Below are 22,500 nucleotides of genomic sequence, written 5' to 3' on the forward strand. Positions count from 1 at the left end.
AGTCGAAAAATTAGTTACTTCGTGAACTAGTTTTTATGATTATGCATATCACTGAGCCAATGTGTCATGGGGTAAAATTTGAAATATTCCATGTTAAATCATGTGAAACGTCATAACACGACACAAGCTTTTCTTCAACCACCCATATCCTATACATCTCTTTGTTCTAGGAGTAACCTAAACTGCTATCTTTATTACTAAGTTTGCGTGTTTTAAACTGGATTAAGAAATTAAGTTTAGTTTGTTTAATGTGTAGCACCGGCTCTCAGTGAAAATGAGGAAAGTCTGTTATAATGTAAGATAGATTCAACTAGTATCCAAAACCTAGCGTGGAATCTCCACCGACTAGAAATAGTGTCTACTGCCAAAATATATAAAAGGGGCCCATCAATATTTGATAAGCCTCTTTCTAAAATAATGATAGTAATAATAATAAATAATAATAATGGTTTCAAATTTTGCCACAAGAACAGCAATTTTGTGGAAGAGGATGAGTCGATTACATCGACCCTAGTGTTCAACTGGTACTTATTTCATTGACCCCGAAAGGAAGAAAGGCAAAGTCGACCTCGGCGAAATTTGAACTCAGGACGTAAAGACGGACGAAATGCTGCTAAACATTTTGCCCGGCGCGCTAACGATTCTGCCAATTCACCACTTTAAAATCATCAGAGACCCCTTGAGTTTTGAGAAGAAACTCTCTTTCTCAAGGGACCAGAAAGCTAACTTGTTCTGCTTCGTAAAGTTTCTCGCGAGCCCTGGCCACATCTTCAAATCACACCATTACCAGCTTAAACAGGGAAAACATTAATATTGTCTAAAAGAGACGTAATGGTCACGGTTAGAAAGCCTCTGGTCATTTTTGACCGAAGGTTAATCAACTGCCTCAACTCGAATTCAGTCAGTAAGCTTTCTCCAACAGTACATACTTTTCTGCATTTTTGTAATAAAAATAATGATGATAATGATTCCTAGCTTAAACACAAGGTCACAAAGAAAAAGGGGGTGGGGGAAAATAGATCCGGTACTGTTGACTAAAATCCGTCTCATTTTTTGGGCGTCACTTTATTTTATCAGCCTGAAGGATCGCTGACAAGTAATACCGATCCCGACGGGAATTGAACGCTGTACCACATATTTGCATTTAATCCAACGCTTTAACTGAATAGTTAGAATTGCTACACCATAGCAAACTAAATTTTACAATTTAGTCTTATATCGACAAGTAAAAGAGGAGAAAAATGAAGTGAGCGGATCTCTGTAAAATGTACAGTCAATCCCAGCATAAATAGAGTAAAATAAAATAGCAGTCCAGTGCTCTATAAATTATGTAACAAATAATAATAATTGTTTTCAACAAAGGCAAAAAGACCAGAAGAAAACAGTCGATTGTATCGACCTCCTTAATACTTGACAGGCACTTTATTTTTATTGATCTGGGAAGGATTATGTGTGTGTATTATACACACATGCACGCTTTTCTATTATTAATCAGCATAAAAGCAGCTGGCAGAATCGTCACCGCGACAGGAAAAATACTTAGCGACATTTCTTCTGACTTTCTTCTGAGTTCAAATGTCGCCAGGATCCAGCTTTACTTTTCATCCTTTCGGGGTCGATAAAATAAGTATCAGTTTAAGACTGGCGTCGCTGAAATCGACACTTCACTTCCGTCGTAAATGCTGCCCTTGTGCTAAAATTTGAAATTATTATGAAATTAGCGTAAGCTATAGTGTAACTCAAGAGCCGAGAATTTCATCCACTGGCACTAAATCTAAGTTTGATAAACGCCAATAACGGAACTATGAATCACGCTGTAATTTCTGCTGATGAATAAATGATAAAATAATATAAATACTCATGTTTGAGTTCTATTTTCTTTTAAACATTTATAAATTTACAAACGCGTGCGCGCGCATCAGAGATATTCCTAAACAACTCAGAACTGTAGCGTGGTAGCCTACTTTCATTTTCTCGAACCTTCTAATTTTACGTTGATTATGAATGATTTATATATATATATATATATATATATATATATATATATATATGGAGGAGCATTGTCGATTACGAGGACGAGGGCCCCAGCTGATATGATCAACAGAACAGCCTGCTCGTGAAATTAACGTGCAAGTGGCTGAGCACTCCACAGACACGTGTACCCTTAACGTAGTTCTCAAGGAGATTCAGCGTGACAGAGGCTGGCCCTTTGAAATACAGGTACTACTCATTTTTGCCAGCTGAGTGGACTGGAGGAAGGTGAAATAAAATGTCTTACTCAAGGACACAATTTGGTCCAGCCCTTTTAATCTGGTCCACCACACAACCTCTTTCGCTGAGGCAACCAGACAAAGTATAGTTTTATTTAGCACCAGTTAATCATGATTCAGCAATGGTTATTTCATCTTTTCAGTCATTTTTACCTCGGACTACATTACCCAGTGTCCATTCATGTTCTCCGTCCACTATTCCTGAGAGGGTTATTGGAGTTGGGTCCTCAGGAACCTCCTCCATAGGGTCCTATCAAAAGCAGTTGTTATATTTTCCTGCTGGATTCCCAGAGAATACTGGGCCTCAAGCAAACAATACACAGAGAGGACATACGAAAGTAGAAAAAAATGTAATTTAAGACGATGGACAAAGACGAAATAAATAAGAAATGAGCAAAATACAGTCTTAGGGCCAAAGAGACAAGAATGGCGGATAACGCTTAGAAGAAATCCCAAAGGATATGGAAATAGACAGAAATTTTTTGCGACCGAATGGCTGGGCGGTCGGTGTGAAAAAGGGAAAGAAAGAAGGAAAGCTGACCACAGGTCACGTGCCAGCACCAGGTATAGGAGAAAGGGAGAGATAGCGACAGAGAGAAAATAGAGAGACATATATATGTTCATGTCGCACAACGATCAGGGATGCTTAAAAAGCAATGGAGCTGGGAGGGGTCAAGTCGGTACTTTATTTTTACCGACCTCGAAAGAATGACAAGGCAAAATTGACCTCGGCGGGATTTGAACTCAGAGCGTTAAGAGCCAAAAGAAATGTCACTAAGCATTTTGTGCAACGCGGTAATGAGTTTGCCAGCTGGATTATATTGACACAATATTACTAGACTAGCACTTAATTTTATCGACTCTTGAAAGAGGAAAGATAATGTTCAACTCGACGGGATGTGAACTTAAAACGTTAAAAAAAAAACCGGATAATATACTGCAAGGCATTAATGATAAAGTTAACAAAAACAAAAAAACTACACTGTCCAGGTTAAGCTGTTACTTCTCTGCATTGAGACGTAACAGCTTCGGTACGACGGACATATATCTTTTACCTTTTCTTGCTTCAGTTATTAGACTGCAGCCATGTTGGGGCAATGGCTTGAAGAATTTTTGTCGTAACACGACTGCAGTACTTTTTTTTTTTTAAGTATGTCTACTGGAGTCGATTTAATCAACTGCCCACAAAAATTTCAGGCCTAGAAAAGTACATTGTAACAGTTACAGAATGTAGAAAGTAATGTAACACCAATGACTATATTATCCAACCAAAATTCCTCAGTTACACAAACGTAAACGGAATTACTATTTAACCTCAAAATACATCGTACATATTAAAAAAAACCTTCAGGTACAAATTTAAATGCAAAAGAACAAAATAATAAATGGATTTATGAATGAAAGTTTGATAATTGCGTTTATTTCCACCATGCGACACTTATTATTGCAAACATGTTTTAACTAACCTAAACTATATATACACACACACAAATACATTCATATATATATATATGTCTCGAGTTGTAGCTGTAATTCAAAGGGGCCAGCCTTGTCATATTCTGTGTGAGGTTGAATCTCCCTGAGAACTACGTTAATGTTATGCATGTTAGTGAAGTACTCAACCATTTCTGAGTTAATTTTATCTTCGTGTGGTAATGAAAAATGAAATTGATATCCAATATTTGCTGTGTGTATGTATCTATGTATGAACTTTTCTTTGGATTTATGTATGAACTGTCTCTCTCAATTTCTCTCTTTCTCTTTCACTTCCTTTGTGTCCCTCTTCTCTCCCGCTTTTGATTTAACAATGTGTATGTGTATCTATGTATTTACTTCTCTTGCGATGTGATAAACATTTAAAAACACAAAACGAACGCCGTCACCACTCACTGTCCCTTTCTCTCTCTCTCTTCCTCTATGTCCTCCTCTCTCTTGCTTTCCCACTTCTTTGAGGCAAGTGTGACACACACAGGTACGTACAAAAAGGTAGCGTATTAATACTATTGATGATGATGATAGTTGATAATCCTTTATCAGAATTTCCGAAATCTCCCAAAATGAAAATGAAAATCCAGAAAGCTTTTGCGAAGTCACGCGTCGTGACATTAGCTGCTATGATTGACGTGACCTGCCTAGAGCCGTGTGAACGTGTAAAAGGCAGGCTTGTTTCGATGAAAAGAACTATTATAGTGAAACTGCTACCTATTGTGCGAAACTAGCGTCATATTTATACAAAACTACCTTCGCAGTATATATGCTGAATTATGAAATGCAAATGGATAAAATATGTTTAGATTTGAGTTCTATCTCCAAACTGTCCCATGTTTTAGATGCGAACATGCAATCATTTTTAGTAAACCAGAAAACTCCGAAATTGGAAACGCCCGCTCCCGATCATTTTGGATGAAGGAGAATTTTAAACGTTTTATTTTACAGATCACAGGAGAATAAAAGGAAGATAGACTCTTATAGGATTTGAACTCACGCTAATAGAAAGACAACATTTAAAAACTGTTTTATTGGTCGTTTCAACCAAATAAACTGCCAATAATCTATTCTAACAGTAACTACTGGATCTGTCAGTCTGACATAAATATAAACTCTCATATACACACACACAAACGCACACATTACAATCATCAAATGGCTGATTTTATTGACCTCAGCCCTGTCTGCCAGTACAACGGTCTAACGGTCAACAATGTCTCTGTCTCTCTCTCCCCATATATAAATACATATAATGCCTATCGATCTATCTACGTATCTATAATATCGATTGCTCTAAGTTTTCCTTACGATTCTCTCTCTCTCTCTCTCTCTCTCTCTCTTGTGTGTGTGTGTGTGTGTGTGTGTGGTGACGATAAACAATTGCCGAGAATCAAACACCCAGATGGCTGAATTGACACTGTCTCAGCTAAAAATATATAGCCAATCTGGAAGGCAGAGATCCGCTGGAAATCGATCAAATTAGTTAAATTGAAAACAATTTTATTGATCATTACTGCGATGAAGTTTGAATATTATTATTATTAATGGCAAACAAAATAGAACACTCGAGACATAACCTGGATTTCTCGATCTGGTTGGACTGAAGTTGGGGTAACAGGCAAGAAGACTATATTTTGAAATATTAGCGACTTACTAAAGGAGTCGTCACGTGTAAATATTGGATTTTATAAACACAAACGTGTGAGTTAGACCAGGGGTTTTCAAAATATGGTCCGCGGACCACAGGGGTCCGCAAGGACAAGACAGGGGGTCCGTGGACAGCAAATACTTTTTATGGGCAATTTGATTTTATATTTGTTTTTAATCGAAATCTTTTATTTGACAATAAACCTATTTGGTAAATACTGTTAAATAAATAAATGTAAAAATATGTTATTTTAAGCAAGTATTTATGTACAAATTTCATAAGCGTTTATAAGGGGGTCCCTAAGGTAAAGCCTGAAATATAAAGGGGTCCGCAGGTCAAAAAGTTTGAAAACCCCTGAGTTAGACGATGGTAGAAGACCTTTGAAGCCGTCACTGAGGTGCTCAAATGTGTGGATGCGTTACGAGGGAGTGCTGAAAAGTTCCTGCCTTTAAGGCTGTCGCGAAAGGCCTGGTTGGGGACCCAACCTTCCGAGTTTTTTTTACAGGGCTTAGAAAAACTGAAGGACTGCTGCAATAAATGTGAATCTGAGAGGGGAACATGTTGAGTAAAATCATAATTAACTGATTCTCTTCTATTTTCTTTTACCAAAAGTCAGGAACTTTTCAGCATCCCTTCGTAAGTTTAGCATGAGAAGGATGGTAATAATGTGGCGTCAATTCTAAGAATATCATAAGGCGGCGAACTGGCAGAATCGTTAATAGACCGAGCAAAATGCTTAGCGGCATTTCTTCCGTCTTTACCTTCAAATTCTGCCGAGGTCAACTTCACCTTTCATCCTTCCGGGATCGATAAAATAAGTACCAGTTGAACAGTAGGGGTCGATGTGATAGGCGTACCCCTCCCCTGATATTGCTAGCTTTGTACCGAAATTTGAAATCAATTCTAAAAATTTGTTTTGTTTTTAACATGTACAAGAATCAGCCATTTCTTAGCACCGACACTCCAAGATGACACAAAACCTTATGTAAATCCGTGATTCCACAGATGATATGAAGAACCAGTTGGTAAGAGAATTAGCAGCTGTGTTATCTTTGTCAGGTATGTGTCGGATGTCATAATTGCAGAGCGATGATAATACCATGAGGCAATGAAGAATCTTATTCTTCATTTCCTCGTTCCTTTTGTGACTAAATATAGATGAGATCGCTCTTTGAGCAGTGTGTAATATAAAACATCCTCCAAGTAAAAAAAATAATAAATAAATAGAAATTAAATCACCATTTCTAAGCACTTTCTATGATAGCTGCTATTTCCTATCCAATTGATGAATATTTTGTTCAGGTTCAGACTGATAAAGAATTCTGGAGAAGAAAGCAACAGGTTTATTATACCGTGAAAGATATCCAAAACTGTTCACCAAAAGCATCAGTTTCAGCATGTAGTGGAATTTGGGTAAGGTAGATATTAAACATTGAAGCATTAAGTAGATGAATAGCATCTAAGAAAGGAGAAAAAGTTGTAACTTAACAAACTTTGTAGACGTTGTAGTCGTTCAACATTGCTTGACATTGGGTACTCAACGACAGACTTCAAATCTTCCATGTCAGGTTGCAGAGAATTACTTTTTTTGTGTGCGTCTCCGAGAAGCAAAGGTGTGTTTGGTGGGAAAGAAAATTGCCATTGTTCACATATAATGTGAGATTTCAGAGAACGTGAAATCAATTAGGCCATGTCCTTATCGAGCTCCTCAATAGCTTTGCCAACAATAACATAGCCGAGAAAGGTGTCAAACCCTTTGATATCAATGTCGGTAGTTATACTTTTCATCACTCTTTGAGAAGCGCTTACAGCATCAGTCACAGCAAAGGCTAATCTTGTAAACTAAATAAGCGTTCAACATCTTGAAATATAGTGTATCTTTTATTGTTGTTTCAAAGTGGAATCTGATAGTATGCTCGACTGACTGGCATGAAGTTACTCACAAATATATAAAGTAACTGGTCCACAGACATGCTGTTACCTCTTTCTACCGTAACAACAATAGCTTCTGCTCCTCAGGCTGGTTGATTTTCTGCCATCTCTTCTCAAGTACTCTCGACTCACTCATCTCTCTTCTCAGCATCCATATCGTGTTTACCCCAGGCCCCGCACTAACCGCTACACCTAGTCCTTTCTTTCCAAAACATCGCCTCTCTGGAACTTCCTTATTGCACATCTTTCCTGTAGTCGTCAACTTTCAATAATCAAAGCGGAACGTCAACAGCATCAATCTCACCTGTGAGGATGCTCTGCCTTCAGACCGAATCACACACACACACACACACACACACACACACACACACAGAAATGCTGCTTTCATAAAGAATTTATGACGGGGAAATAGATTGGATAGGCACCTAGAAAGCAGAATAGCAATCTATTGTTTGTGAATAGTTCGTAACAAGGCGTTGTTTATTGTTTCTTACTAGTGTCACTCGTGTTCACAATTTTGAGAGTGGGGAGTCAATAACAGGATCATCAAAGACCTGCTTAATCCTTTTTCTTAATAAATATTTCATCAATCAGAGAAAAGCGGCGAGATTTAGTTGTAATTGGTTTCAAATAATTGTATAGGTGGGGGAAAATATGTGTTACGAACATAATAATAAGTCGAGTAACAATATTTTTTCTGTTATATTTACACTCTGAGTATTTTGTTGTTGGCACTCCGTCGCTTACGACGTCGAGGGTTCCAGCTGATCCGATCAACGGAACAGCCTGCTCGTGAAATTAACGTGCAAGTGGCTGAGCACTCCAGACACGTGTACCCTTAACGTAGTTCTCAGGGATATTCAGCGTGACACAGTGTGACAAGGCTGATCCTTTGAATTACAGGCACAACAGGAAGTAAGAGTGAGAGAAAGTTGTGGTGAAAGAGTACAGCAGGGTTCGCCACCATCCCCTGCCGGAGCCTCGTGGAGCTTTAGGTGTTTTCGCTCAATAAACACTCACAACGCCCGGTCTGGGAATCGAAAACGCGATCCTATGACCGCGAGTCCGCTGCCCTAACCACTGGGCCATTGCGCCTCCACTACTCAGAGTATAACTATCACAAAAAAAAAAAAAAAGAAACCATTGATAGTGATCCTCCGAGATTAAATATAACAGAGTCGTGTCGTTTCAGAAAGATGTATCCCAGAATTACAGGCCAAAAAACAAAGCAAAAAAAAAAAATGCATTTCACAACCCCTTTCATACCTAGGCATAAAGAAAAAGAAAAGAAAGTTGTTTAAAATACAGGAAAACGAAGAAACAGTCAGTTAAGATTGAGTTACTACGCCAATTTAAAGTCACAGAGGAGATGTTCAAACGCAATTATTCACATCAATGAAACTAGAGAAACTAACTAAACCAAGCAAAATCGTTGGCCAATCCATTTTTAGAGATAGCCTTTTTTTTTTTTTTTTCTTTTTCCAACTTCATTTATTTAATGCAACTTTGTTGAGCTACTTTAAAGTGAATATTAGAAATGCCGATGTTGCAGCTCTTTGCAATCGACATGCTCTTTTTGTGGGTGTGGCAAGTTTCATTATTTATTTTTGTATGGATGCTTGACAAGAACGGTCATGGCCAGCGCAATATAATTCTCGACTAAGGTTGATGTGTCTATGACGGCAAAACTATTCTCATTGCAAAAGGAGCTGCAATTCCAATCAGTGAGAATACTGAAAGGGAAAATCGCTTCCAAACTTCTGCACATCTTCCTGAGAAAAAGCTTGGGTGTTACAAATTGCCATATTCGACAAAGATTCCTTGAGAATCCTTGTCGAATATAGCAGTGTTTCTTAAAGCGACAAATACCAGCTCTCACCAAAATATTAGTGAAAATTTTGTTCCCACTCCGCCTTTTTCTCTGCGAGAACGCAAAGAATTTGCAACAATATAATCCTTTTTTTTTTTTGTTTTTATTTTGGGTTGGATAAATTGAAAAAATAATGGCTCTTAACTATATTTAAATATGACAATTTGTTCACTCGTTTTCAAAACTTACAGCCTTCCCACCTGTAAAAAGACATTGGAGCATGGTCAGTGGGGATCCCAGTAATAAACAAGTCTTAAATCTTTCCACTCGATATACATCAGCAAGTCATAGCCGAGAATTTAATAGCGAAGCAGCGATGTGACACATAAAAAATTCATTGTCGTTATATGGTTGCTGTTAGCGTGCAAAACAACAACAAACGAATATTAAAAAAAAAAAACCCCCACAAAAATCACGTTTTCTGTTGTTTGCTAAAGGTGTGATCGAAGGTAAATATTGCAGCATTGCAGTCGATACAATCTGCAATATGGCTGAAGATTAAAGGTAAGAAGAAGTTAGGAATTAAGAGTGGTGCTTCGTTGTTTAGCTGAATCTGAATGTTCGACAACAAAGTTCAGTAAAATTTTTCAGTGACTACATTGTATGTGGTTTGTCTGATAAAACGCCGTCATAATTTTTGTGAAAAAACATGTTCCGTAGTTTCTGGTTAAACTTGTGAAAATAATCGATTTTATGTTTCAAACAAATAAATTGTTGTGATGAGAAATAATTCTTGAGATTTCTTCGCTTAAAACGTTCAATTTCAGAATTTAAAGTAAAATGTGCGTTTTGACCTCAAATGACTGGCTGCCAGTCTTCGACCAATATACAGCATCTCCGCGTTACGGAAACGTTGTTTGTCTGAAAATCTTGCCGTAACGTAGAATCCCGTAACATGAAATCTGTTTTCCACTGGCTTTGGAAAAATATGTGTAACAAAGCTCCACTTTTCGGTAATATTATCAGCAACGCCACGCTTCTGTAACGTAGGGAAGCTTGTAATACCACCACAATTGAACCTGGATCGGAAGTGCCAATAATGATTTCAAAGCAATGAGTTACACACTTATATATATATATGTAACTGGTATTTAATTTCAATGATAACTCCCAAACATACGTGTGTTCGATCAACATGAACGATAACAGCCCTCAAGAGCAAAACCAAATCTTAAGGAGGAGGAGAACTGGCATCTAAAATCAACGTAACAACAACAATAACGACGAATCTCAACGTCTAAGTTTCACAGGGAGAAAATAAAAAAAAGGTTATTAACAATTTCTTTATCGTCTACAAGGGTCCTAGACGTCGGCGATAGTACAAAAGTGATATACAAATGGAAACAGCATCCAAGAAACAAAACGGTGGGTTTACATCGAGTAGAAAGGTGAGATCAAGGCAATAAAAGCACGTTGATAAAACAAAATAGTAATGACAGTACAAAACAACGAGCAGCCCTGCAATGGTGAACAACCACATAAGGTAACATGGGGTACTCACGCATATCAAACCTGAATTACCCTTACACACCAAAGACAAGTGCCCTTTTCCACATTTTGTCACCAGTCTAGTCTAGTTGCATAGAAGAGACTCATTTAACAACACTAGTTTCCCCCCACTCTATCCAAATTTCATGAAATTTACTAGCTAGGGAAGAGTTTCCTGCTCCCCCTCTCTCCCTCTTTATCCTTTGCTTGGTCTGTACCCTAACCTTTTAAGTGGTACTTGAAAAAAATAAATGAAGGTCTGGCTTGAGAGGAAAAGCTATGTTCTCCAAGCTCACAACTTCCTTCGCCATAGCAAGTACGAAGCAGAAGATAGCCCGCTGTTTCTTACCACAGTTAGGTCGATCTTCAAGATAGATTCAGCTGATACATTAGCAACAACAACAACAATAATCCTTTCAACTAAAAGCACAAGGCCTGAAATTTTGGGGGAGGAGACTAGTCGAGGTAATCGACCCCAGTGCTCCACTGGTACTTATTTTATTGAATCCCGAAACAACAATAATAATAATAGCTTCAAATTTTGACATGGGCCAATAGTCTTTGAGGGGAGGGGGAAGTCGATTACATCCACACCAGTACTTGACTGGTACTTATTTTATCGATTCCGCAGGGATGGAAGGCAAAGTCGACCTCGGCGGGGTTTGAACTCAGAACGTAAAGACGGACGAAATGCTGCTAAGTACTTTATCCGGCATGCTAACGGTTCTGCTAGCTCGCCGCCTTGATAACAACACTAGTAATGGTTTCAAATGTTGGTTCAACTGGTACTTATAACAATCCCTTCTATCTGAAATTTTTGGGGAGTTAACCGTTTTATTCAAACAATGCGCACACACAAGTATTTTGACCATTATGCTAACGATTCTCCCTTAACTTACAACAATCATATTAATAATCATAATCCTTTCTACTCAAGGCAAAAGGCCTGAAATGTGGTGGGAGGGGACTAGTCGATTACATCGATACCAGTGTTTCACTGGTACTTAATTTATCGACACCGAAAGGATGAAAGGCAAAGTCGACCTCGGTAGAATTTGAACTCAGAACGTAGCAACAGGCGAAATATCGCTAAGCATTCCGCCTAGCAACAACAACATTCTTTTCTACTGTAGGTACACGGTCCGAAATTTTGGGGGAAGGGGCCAGCCGATTAGATTGACTCCAGTACGCAACTGGTACTTAAATTATCGACCTCGAAAGAATGAAAGCAAAGTCGACCTCGGTGGAATTTGAACTCAGAACGCAAAGACAGGCGAAATACCGCGAAGCATTTCGCCCGGCGTGCTAACGTTTCTGCCAGTTCGCCACCTTAAAAACAATAATATTCATGACACCACCAACAACAACAACAAAACAATACTTTTAAACACGGACATAGGGCCACAGACTTTTAAGGAATAGTATAATCTATTACAGTCTATTAAACCAATATGAGTTTCAAGGAACTCCGGTGTTCCGGGAAAAAAATTCTCGGTTTCTGCTAAATATCTTTTAATAAAATTTAATAATGAAAACAGCGTTAACCATTTTATTCAAACAATACGCACACACACACACACACACAGACGCACGCATGTATCAATATCAATATATTCTTCCCAATAACAATTTTTGTTTTACTTCAATTTTCTATTAAAATTTTGGGTGGCAAGGGTTATGCGGTTTTCGGAAAATTGTCATAAGGGTTCCATGACAAATAAGTTTCAGAACCACTGGTCAGATATCACGGGGCTCTGGAAAAATGAAAACAAACTCAACCGCGACTGGATTTGAACTCGGAAAAGTAAAAAAAGAAACTAAATACCGTAGGGTATTTTAGTCTGGCACTCTACCGTTTCTGCCACTTGATAGTGTTGTTACTACTACCACGATAGTATCTTACATTGGCACAAAGCCACTCTCGTTTGCAGGGGTAGGTGTAGTGTAGTCAAGTGAATCGGCAAACAGTATGTAACTGGTACTTATTTCAATAATAGCTAATAAGGATATTTGTTGATGTTATAACAAGAGAACATTTCCTTCAATAGCTGTAGATAGTCAAAGTAGACAAATAGCTAGCTAGACAGAAAGACGTGATACACACGTTGATAGATAGATAGATAGACAGACAGACAGATAGATAGATAGATAGGTAGATAGATAGATAGATACTGGAATTCTGTGGGCACAAACAGACATATTTACACATCGCCACATACTAACACACTTATGTTTACATATATAAATTCACACTACATACGCTTGTTTACACTTATAGACATGTAGAGATACAAGCATGTATATAGACACATACGGCATACATACAGGTATTTACAAATATAGACACATGCAAACGTACATGCAATATAAAGAACATATACAGACATACGTTCATTCACACATACATAGAATGTTTTTTCAGATATAGACACTTAAGCACATGCACGTACGTACATATGCACATACGCAAACACGCACCACACGCAGTCATATACAAATACATAACATACAATTTGTGCGGTGATACATATTACATATTTACATTTTTACGCGCACACATATCTATTATAGTATCAAGTACTTTTCAACGATTTATGTACACACACGCGCGCGCACTTAAGATCAAGTCAAAGGCACAAACGATGGTGATGATGATGATGATGAAGGAATGCTGAAGAGGAACGACAAGATTGATGGTTATGACGATGATGATGATGATAGGCAGCATTATCGAGACGTGTGGGTGGTGAGAGTTGTTGTTGGTGCTGATGTTTGGGCACCGCTAGTGGTGTTTGGTGTGGTGGAGTTGTTATAAAAGTAACAGCAGTAGTAGTAGTAAAGTTGATGCTTTTGTATTGTTGTGGTGTTGTTGGTGAAGTAAACCGGAGCAAAACCCCGCCGAGATATATAAAAAGAAATGAAAATAACAAAAATAAAAGAGAATAAAAGAACACAAACTGCATGTCTTTCTATGTATACATTTGTAATTATCTGTCAAGCTATGTATGTATTTATATATCTATTAATGCTTCTATCTATCCGTCTCGCAATCTCTCTGTCTCTCTCTCTCCCTCCCGCCCTCTGTCTATCTCTCTCTCCCTCTCTCCCTCACGTATGTATGTACACACACACATACTATGTGTGTATATATATATATATGTATATTTATATATATATATATATATATATATATATATATATATATATATATCTTGTCAATCTAGCGATCCATCTACTTATCTATCCATCTATCTGTCAATCTCTTTTCCCTATCATACTGTCAGTTTTTTTAGACTTTAGAGTTACATACATGAAGCACAGAAGCAAAGTGAGTTGAGAGAAATATCAACAACTATTCGCACAATAAATACATGTTTACATACACGTATTGTATATACACACACACACATACATACAAACATATATATATATATATATATATATATATATATATATATATATATATATATATATATATATATATATATAGACACTGATTTTTCCTTAGAATTGTAAAGATAGACAAATAGAAATTAACTGACATACCAAATAAAATCCTTGCAGTGACTGCAAAAAGTCGGCTGCTTGAAAAATCGGGGTACAAATTTATGATTTTTCACCTCGAATACATTTTTCTGCCGTAAAGCTCCCCGGCGCTGTACTCCTTTCAGAGGAATGTTCTCTGAGTCAGCCATGTTTTTCTGAACATTCAACTATGAGTGAGACAAACGTAGAGATAGAGAGACAGACAGCCAGACAGTGAAACCGATTGAGATAGAGTGAGAGAGAAAAGGAGAAAGAAAAAGGGTGGGGAGAGAGAGCGAGAGGGAGTCAATGCGTGAGTAGCATTCGGTGAAGGTGGGAGTGAAAGAGTGAAGGGGAGACCAACGTGTTCAGAGGAAAAAAGGAGGAAGAGAAAAGAGAGAGAGAGACAGAGAAAGGAAATGGAAAGGGAGATAGACAGAGAAGAAGGAGAGAGAAGACAGAAGCCACTTTGCGTGAGGGCGTACGTGAATGGCAATCGTTGAGGGGGAGGGGGAGAGAGTGACAGCAGATTAATGCGTTTCAAGAGGGTTGGAATTGGGGAAAAAGACTAAGTTAGAAAGTGGGAGAGAGTAAGAGAGAGAGAGAGAGAGGAAAAGAGAAGGAGAAAGAGAGACAGCTGTAAGAGCGAGAAGGGTGTGACTGATGCACGATGCAGAAAAAAACACGCACGCATAGTTCTACTTAAGGGAAATAACTCTGTTGTACTTAAACTGATAACTTGTAGAAGTGATGATGCCTAAAATACACGGAATGCTTCAAAATTTGAATTCAAACTACTATATTTTTACAAGTGCGCTTGGAGCCACGAATTTTCAGCGGTAAAACGGTGGACTGTGTTGCGTTGTGACGTTCATGTATTTTCAATGATATTTAACAACAATAAAGTGAATAATCTTTGAAAGAGCTTCCAACTGGGGGTCGCAGACGTGGTTCACTGGGTTTCAGAAAGTCGCAAGCAGGCGACGAAGAATTACATTAAATAACTGGTCAAAATAAATAAATGAATAAGGTTTAACAATTTTTTGTGTGCCTGGGGAGAGTTATACTGCCTTAATACCTAACACACTCACTGGTTCAATTTCCACTCATTTATTTATTGTGACTATTCTGAGTTTTTTTATGATTATTCTGGGGGTTTTTTTTAAGACAGTAGAGAGTGATTCGAGTGAGTTTATATTTTCTCTTCCTCATTTGTGAGCTGTCACATAAAGAAGAGATATGCGACCTGCGACCCGAGGCCAAGATCCGACCGGCCAAGATACAGCCGCACAGTACTGAGATAATATGCTTACGCAGCTCGCAAACAATTTATTAGGAGCTGGCAGAAACGTTAGCACGCCGGGCGAAATGCTAAGCGGTATTTCAGCTGTCTTTACGTTCTGAGTTCAAATTCCGCCAAGTTCGACTTTGCCTTTCATCCTTTCGAGGTCGATAAATTAAGTACCAAAATTTCGGGCCTTGTGCCTAGAGTAGAAAAGATTATTATTGTTATTATTCTCATTGTTACACACAATTACTTAATAAATTACAAATTGTTTCTTCAAACAAGGTTCCATTTTATCCCAAACCAATGTGTGAATCTCGAGAAGTGGGACCATCTCATCAATACGTACAGTTTGCACACGAGAATGTTTACCGGCAGGATCATTTAAATTTGCAAATAGAAACAACTTCTCTGACCGAAAAAGAAAATATCATTCATTCCAATAAGTTATGTATTTTGTCAACTCTTACATGCATACATACAGGAGAAATGCAATTGATTTGCAAGGAATATTTAGGACCAATCATCCATTTTCTGTGTCTGCCGTGTTATGATGCTCCTTCAGATTTGATGGTTAAAAAGCATACTGAAGAGACAGTTCACTCTGTGACAGCTGTATGGAGTTCAATGGATGTTACGGCGTTTATAGGCTCTCTTCATTCACTGCGTCTCCTATCTGAAGGGAAATTCATCCTCTTAGTACCAAGAGTGGTTCTAATCCACATAGCCTCTTTCAGTTCACTGGTCACAGTTTTATCTTCTGACTTAGTACCAAGATTATCCCAGGTTAAAACTTGCATACGGAAAACTTGTTGCACGGAACTAGGTGGATATAGAGGGACGATCCTCGATAATAATAGATAATTAATCTTGTTTTTAATGGTGGTATATTTAACATCCCTAGACGTAGGTAATGCCGGGAGAATGAACAATTTGTTTGAGGGATTCCAATTGAATGGTAATCCTTCGTAGCAGAAGACAAAAGGGAACGTGGATAGAAAAAGCAGTAACAATAACCTTAGGCCCAGTTGCGTTCCAATTTTCAAGACTTCGTTGTCCTTTGCGTAATCTAGGAACACAATGGTATCAAAATTTTAACACCGAATAATGCCAATTATTGTCAAGTATGTCAGATATCTTCAAGGAATCTCTTGCAATATATATCTAAGAAGAAGCAGATATTATATTTGTTACGACATCTGTATAATAATTCGAACTTCAAAACAAAACTGAATAGTATGATTTCTATGGCAATGAATGCAAAACATTCGAAGATAGACTAAAGCCGAAATTTTCAGATACTTCGACACAAGATTACTTCTTCACTGAATTCTAAGCAAATTAAATCAAATTTGAAAACCACTTTGTCTCATTTGCCTAGAATAATGATTTTCCGCCCCCTTTTATGTCACATTCGTCCCTTTTGCAATATTTCAGAATGTCAAGGCGGCGAGCTGGCAGAAACGTTAGCACACCGGGCGAAATACTTAGCAATATTTCATCTGTCTTTATGTTCTGAGTTCAAATTCCGCTGAAGTCGACTTTGCCTTTCATCCTTTCGGGGTCGATAAACTAAGTACCAGTTGCGTACTGGGTTCGATCTAATCTACTGGCCCCTCCCACTAAATTTCGGTAGAAAAGATTTATTGTATTATCCATCAAGAGGCACAATATGCCAAATCTTTAAAATTAAAGAATGTTATGGACATGTTTGTGAAGACTGAATTTAAACCTCTTTCAATGATTAAATCATTCCCAGATTTATCGGTATTTGTTGGATACAAATGAAGAATGTGGGAATCTGACTAATAGCAGCAATGTACGTTGGCTTAGTCGAAGGACCTTAAAGGGAAAAAAAATGGATACTTCACATCTTCAGGATCCCGGCAAGCTTCCAAACTTTGCATTTATTGTAGACATTATGTCTGTTTTAAATAACTTGAAATATGCAAAAAGGTTGCCAGTTCTTGTCTTGACGTAGAGGAAATATCACTGGTTCGTTGTAACAGATGTTAATAAAAATCAACACACATGATCATTCAACCACGGTAGTAGTTGAATATATTCCTAAGTCCACCATTTCGTCAATCGCAGCAGCTTCCAGGCTTCACCACTAATTCAGTTCTCAACTTTGCAAACTGTTAACAGTTTTAAAGAGGACACCTCCTCAGCTACACTTTGGCATAAATAGTTTGAGATTTAGTTCAGTAGAAAAAAAGTTACATCAAAATATCTGCGACTTCAAGGGGGCAGTAAGGCACATATTCACCTTCAATTAACATAAACTTTTCAATTTTAAATTAAAAGTATGCCTTTCTTAGGTTTAAATGATAGAAAAATGCATGAGGAATTCAGAATCGCTAGTCGCATTGAACAAAATTTAATAGAAAAAGAGTTATGAGGTAAAATGTTACGAAACTTCCTGTCGGTAAGTAAGGGAGTAACGTTTCAGCTATAAGAATAAAGAATATATTTCTAAAATCAATGCTTACTCTCTAAGATTGTTAGCTGGCACAAACGTTAGCACGCCGGCTGAAATGCTTAACTATATTTACGCTTTTGAGTTCAAATTACGCCAAGGTCGACTTTGACGTACAGATTATTTCATTAGTATTTTTCTTTTTTTTTAACTAAACACTTTCAAACTTCCGATACTGGTAGAATGTGTCACATACAACGTTTTGGACAAAATTTTGTATTTTAGAAGTTATTTCGTCAGAAGTTACCGAGTGACAATGGACAAATTCGTGTTTGATAAGTGTCAATACACGAAACTCTCAGGTTTTGACGTACTCTCTAACTTCTGCCGATGATATATATATACATATTACATATATGTGTAAAAAATTACATCACGCAATCGAACCACTGAAAGAGCCTCTACCTGGTCGCTCGAGATACTAAAAATAGCAGCCAAAATATCCTCCTATTAGGTAGGGGGATACTTTGGCTGCCCTGGAAATTAAAAATGATTTTTTTGGTTTACAAAATGGTTTTAATTTATGAAAAACCAAATATTTACATAACATTGAAGGTACAATAATAGTAATTTTTTATTGCAAAATCATGTTACTTAAGGTGAGCGTGGTAACTAATAGTTTTGGGGTCTTGTTGTTTGTAACTTTTGGTGAGCCATTGTGCAACCAACAACATAGTAAAAATCTCTACCATTAATTTGGTGTGGATGGGTAATATCAAATAATTCAATCACAACATATATTTAAATTAAACGTGAAAAAAATTGAAATATTATCATGACTTTCATGGAAAAATTGAAATATTATCTTTCAGTATTTTATAAGGTAAAATATTAAGCTATTAATTGACACATTATTAATTATCTTATGACAGCAATGCCTGGAAAAATCATGGTTTACATGGAAAAATGCGAGCATGGAAAGTCATATTCTTAAGATTATAAAGCTGGAAAAGTACAGGGCAAGTTGTTACATCTGTAAAAGTATAGGACAAACTATTACTTCTGGTAAAGTAAAGAATAAGAAACTTTTTACGTAAAATATTGCAGCTAAAATTAAAATTTGAATATTAAAAAATATTTTATTATAGTTTACAAATAACACTATACTTATTTGAGTAGAATTTGGCTAATTTACTACCTTAATTACAGAAAAAGCGACTAATCAGACAAGCTTATAAATTAGCTGAACAGTTTTGTACAATAAATTTAAAAGATGAGAACTGTAAAGAGTGATAAATCAGAAGAACTGGCATTCTTTGCTGCAATATTTTAAGTAAAAAGTTTCTTATTCTTTACTTGAAGTAATAGTTTGTCCTATACTTTTACAGGTGTAATAACTTGTCCTGTACTTTTCCAGGTTTATAATCTTAAGAATATTACTTTTCATGCTCACATTTTTCCATGTAATTTAACTATTGAGCACTTTTCTTTGAAAACACACGCGCTCGCCATCACACACTCACACATGCACATCAACAATACACAACAACAGTAATAGCCAAATCTCCTTTAAATCACACCCCGCCCAAAAATCTTAAAAGTGAAGGACATATGAAATAATGTAATTTTAGATTATAGTAAATCTTTAAAAAAGTGTGAGAGAGAAAAGAATGCTCACGGCTTGAACTCCTTTTCATATGTTTTCTAAAACAAAAGATGATCTGAGGTTAAACAGCCAACAACATCTATAACACCTATTACCACTACAGTTATTACCGCATCATACAACAACAATAACGCCGACGGCGATGATGATGATGATGATGATGATGACGACGACGACAACTACAACAACAGCAACGACAAAGAATTTTGATTGAGGCCTGAGGTTAATGATTCATGTTTAAATTTGTATTGTTGTATGATTTGAGATGAAAGAAAATTATAGACAGCAACTACTTTCCAGTTCGTTGTAATGCTTAGACGAGAGAAAAGTTTGGACTCATTTATTTGTTTGGAGGTGTAAGTGAATGAAGGCACTCCGTCGCTTACGACGTCGAGGGTTCCAGTTGATCCGATCAACGGAACAGCCTGCTCGTGAAATTAACGTGCAAGTGGCTGAGCACTCCACAGACACGTGTACCCTTAACGTAGTTCTCGGAGATATTCAGCGTGACACAGTGTGACAAAGCTGGCCCTTTGAATTACAGGTACAACAGAAACAGGAAGAAAGAGTGAGAGAAAGTTGTGGTGAAAGAGTACAGCAGGGTTCGCCACCATCCCCTGCCGGAGCCTCGTGGAGGTGTTTTCGCTCAATAAACACTCACAACGCCCGGCCTGGGAATCGAAACCACGATCCTATGACCGCGAGTCCGCTGCCCTAATCACTGGGCCATTGCGCCTCCACAGGTGTAAGTAATACGAAGAAAAAATAAATGATCTAAAGATCCAAGGTCTAGTTAAATATCGTTCTTGTTGCCGTCGTTTAACTCTAGATCAGTGGTTCCCAAAGTGTTGCGGTACTGTCCCCACTCCTTGCTCTGGGGGCGGTGGAAAGATCCAGGAAGGCGTCGAAGAAAAGTAGGGCAATAATAAGGAGTCCAAAAGGGAGCGATAGATCTAAAAATAACAAAACAACGGGTTAATTAGGGTATGTTTTATTTGTGAAATACAGTTGTTTTGAATTTGCTTCAGAAAGTGGTCTGTGTTTTAGTTGGTGAGTGGAAGTGGATGCTACGATTGTGGCCTGGATTCCAAGGAGGTGGCAGCCACAAAAGTTTGGGAACCCATTCTCTAGATGATTCTTAATCGAAAAGACCAGTAACTGAAATCGTTCAAGGCGCAATCATCCTATTTTTCCAGTTCTATATTTAAGAGATGAGGAATTATGTACCTTATTTAGATTATTTACATTTGACGGATATTTGTCCTCATCTTGTTTGTTAACACAGCGTTTCGGCTGATATATCCTCCAGCCTTCATCAGGTGTCTTGGGGAAATTTCGAACTTGGGTTCTCATTCCTAAGGTATTTTTCGATGTTGTTGTTATTATTATTATTATTATTATTATTATTATTATTATTATTATTATTATTATTATTATTATTATTATTCATGTCACTGCCTGGAATCAAACTCGGAATCTTGGGTGTAGCGGTTAAGAGCGCGGGCTACTAACCCCAAGATTCCGAGTTCGATTCCAGGCAGCGACCTGAATAATAATAATAATAATAATAATAACATCGAAAAATACCTTAGGAATGAGAACCCAGGTTCGAAATTTCCCCAAGACATCTGAAGAAGGCTGGAGGGTATATCAGCCGAAACGTTTTGTTTGCAACAAACAAGATGAGGACAAATATCCGTTGAATGTAAATAATACATCCTATTTTTGTTGAAACTTTGACTTTTCTATTGCTTAGTCATAAAAACAAGGACACTATGATACTCCAATTTTATCTTCAGGACATCCGTGTTTAATGTGAAAAGGGGAGAAAGTTATTTACTAACCGGAGATCCGGGCCGAGTGCTTGCAACAAAACGAACTCAGCTAAAGGCACCAAGGAGAAGGTGGGGGCTATAATAAACATTGTAACAGTGTTAGTCTACGGCATACAAATTAATTCTACCATCCAAGATTTAGTCAAACCCAGAAATACATTATCCTGCATTCGTTTAAGGGATTGCCACTTCCCATGCAATGAAAATACTTTTTCCAGCATCGAGCTTTGACTAAGCCGATGTACATTGCAGTTATAAGCCAGGTTTCCACATTCTACTGTTGTATCCAACAAATATTGCTGAAAATAGCAATGATTAATCCTGGAGATAGGATTAGAAATGTATTATTCACATATTTTCTCCGATGACGGTAAGGTTCCCCAAATCCAAAGTATATAAGGAACGTTGGATCTGGGGCACCTTAATGACGCAGGAGGGTTGCAATAAAAAAAATAAATAGAATGTAGTAGCAGAGGGGTATCCAGAAGCCATGACCTGAATGCTCCCCCACCCGCTCCTTAGAGCATAAGGGATTAAGAGTTGAAGCACTCTCATGCAGAGTGGGGAGGGGGCTTCCTTTTCTTCTCAGCTCTGCCTAGACTTTCTTACTACATTATTCTCACATCTTCCAAAATCGTTCTTATCACAACGGTAGGGTTTTAGAATGTAGTTTGAACGGCCTCATTTTCGGCGACAGGATTGTAAAGAACGGATATGTTAAAAGATGGATCTGCTTTCTTTTTGTAAATCTGTTCAAAAATGAGTCATTCTTAAAATGTTGAGATCTTGCAGATTTTTATTGTCCTAGATACGTATGGCAGTCAGCCACAAGGATATGAATTATGGAGTTATGTTCTTTCGCCAATAGCCTATGTTTAGCTGTATATACAAATATACATACGCAAGCAAATATACATAAGCACATACATATTATATAATGTATATACCCACCCACACACACGCACCCATACACACACACACACACACGCACGCACACACACACACACACACACACACACACTCATACACGCCGATACATACATATATATATACACATAGTCAACCCAAATATGA

The 22,500-nt window shown here is 37.5% G+C and overlaps 1 protein-coding gene across 1 annotated transcript in view; it reads right to left on the reverse strand.

Moving 5' to 3' along the window:
* LOC106874285 (calcium-dependent protein kinase C) overlaps window positions 1–14,658 on the reverse strand; it is a 284,775-nt gene extending 270,117 nt beyond the window's left edge. Inside the window, exon 1 of the mRNA XM_089348357.1 lies at window positions 14,243–14,658. Within this exon, the coding sequence (XP_089204483.1) occupies window positions 14,243–14,391 (149 nt within the window). The 5' untranslated portion in view covers window positions 14,392–14,658. The remainder of the gene's footprint in view (window positions 1–14,242) is intronic.
* Window positions 14,659–22,500: the final 7,842 nt, after the last annotated feature.

The sequence above is a fragment of the Octopus bimaculoides genome, chromosome 3 (assembly GCF_046866305.1).
Source record: "Octopus bimaculoides isolate indiv1 chromosome 3, ASM4686630v1, whole genome shotgun sequence".
Classification (NCBI taxonomy): Eukaryota; Metazoa; Mollusca; class Cephalopoda; order Octopoda; family Octopodidae; genus Octopus; species Octopus bimaculoides.